Source organism: Plasmopara halstedii (assembly GCF_900000015.1).
Source record: "Plasmopara halstedii genome assembly, contig: Scaffold_650, whole genome shotgun sequence".
NCBI classification, from domain to species: domain Eukaryota; phylum Oomycota; class Peronosporomycetes; order Peronosporales; family Peronosporaceae; genus Plasmopara; species Plasmopara halstedii.
The window spans coordinates 1,440,130-1,441,410 of NW_020187567.1; the positions used below are offsets into that span (position 1 = coordinate 1,440,130).

A 1,281-nucleotide genomic window follows, 5' to 3' on the forward strand; every position below is an offset into this window, starting at 1 on the left:
CCACATGGTGTTCCAACCATGCCATTCCTAGGATGAGGTCATACCTTACATCCAAGTCTAGGCCTAGACAGCGTTCCATGCTATCAAAAGCAAGGAACTTGACTCCGAGGTCCACAGGGACCTTCGAACCCGCGACACGTGTCCCCGTCGCTAGGCGAACTGTGACGATGACACCCAACCGCGCTTTCAGCACCTCAGCATCAGCTGACTTCCCTCCATCGTGGAGCGTTGAGCATAATTGCCCGACGCCTCAGAATCGATGAGGATCTTCCATGGCTTCTCGAAGCCCTTTACGGTTGCCTTCACGACCAGCAAGTCCGGCTTGCACACGTTCCGTGATCAAGAGCACGAAGATCTTCAGGGCTAGGCCATGCTGACCTATGCCTCCCTGAGACTCAACAGAGCTCAGCTCTTCCCCAGTAGGTCGCCTCGCGCCTACTAAGTGGTGTCGTTTCCCCGCGACGAACCAGACTGGTAGGCGTTGGGGCGATGGCTCGAAGAACCTTGACGTGCCTTGCGCAGAGGACAACCTTTCCGAAGGTGACGGGATACTTCACAGACAAAACACCGTCGTTCATGTGTATGCTGCCCGGCAGCTCGGAACACTGCTCCCTAATCCTCAGCATAGCTGAGATCCATGGGCTCAGAATGCTCGACGAGCTATTGGATGTGCATTCCAACCAAGTCGTGCCGACTTGAATTTGAATTTTGCATTCAATGCCACATTCACCACCTCTTTATATGAAGACGGATGCAAGCCGAAGACTTCCATCCTGGCCACACCAGACGGTCACAGTGACCGCCTCCGGAAGGGGATCTGCTGCCATCCCGGCAATGCGAGTGCGCATCTCTTGGAAAAAGTCCACCAATTCCTTGTTGCCCTGTCAGGCGGAAAGGAAACGCGATCGCACACGATATGCCTGATTAGGCGGCGAGAACACTCGTGAGAGCTGTAATTTCAGCTCCGCCCTGGAGGGAAACGCAGCTTCGATCGAAGTGCCGCACGTCAGTGCCCATTCTCGAGCTCGACCACCGAGCTTTGAGATGGCTAGCGCCACGCGCTGTTGCTCGGTCTGGAGCATGGCGGATGCGATGGCCATCTCGACCTCTCTCACTTAGGACAGGAGATTCTCTCCATCCTTACCTTAACGCTCACCATTAGCGGCTTAGGTCGGGGAAAATCATCCGTCACTGACGGTGGCGTCATAGACGCAATTGATGTTGACATCTTCTGCTGCAGGTGCTCTAGCAGCGCGTTTTCGTAATTTGAAAACGCCTCTA

The 1,281-nt window shown here is 54.8% G+C and overlaps 1 protein-coding gene across 1 annotated transcript in view; it reads right to left on the minus strand.

The window, feature by feature from the left end:
• Window positions 1–1,111: 1,111 nt before the first annotated feature.
• Window positions 1,112–1,281, minus strand: part of PHALS_12925 (Immunoglobulin-like fold) — a gene marked incomplete at both ends in the record, with an annotated part of 2,172 nt that continues 2,002 nt past the window's right edge. Inside the window, one exon of the mRNA XM_024728574.1 lies at window positions 1,112–1,281. This exon is cut by the window's right edge and continues 2,002 nt beyond it. Within this exon, the coding sequence (XP_024579038.1) occupies window positions 1,112–1,281 (170 nt within the window).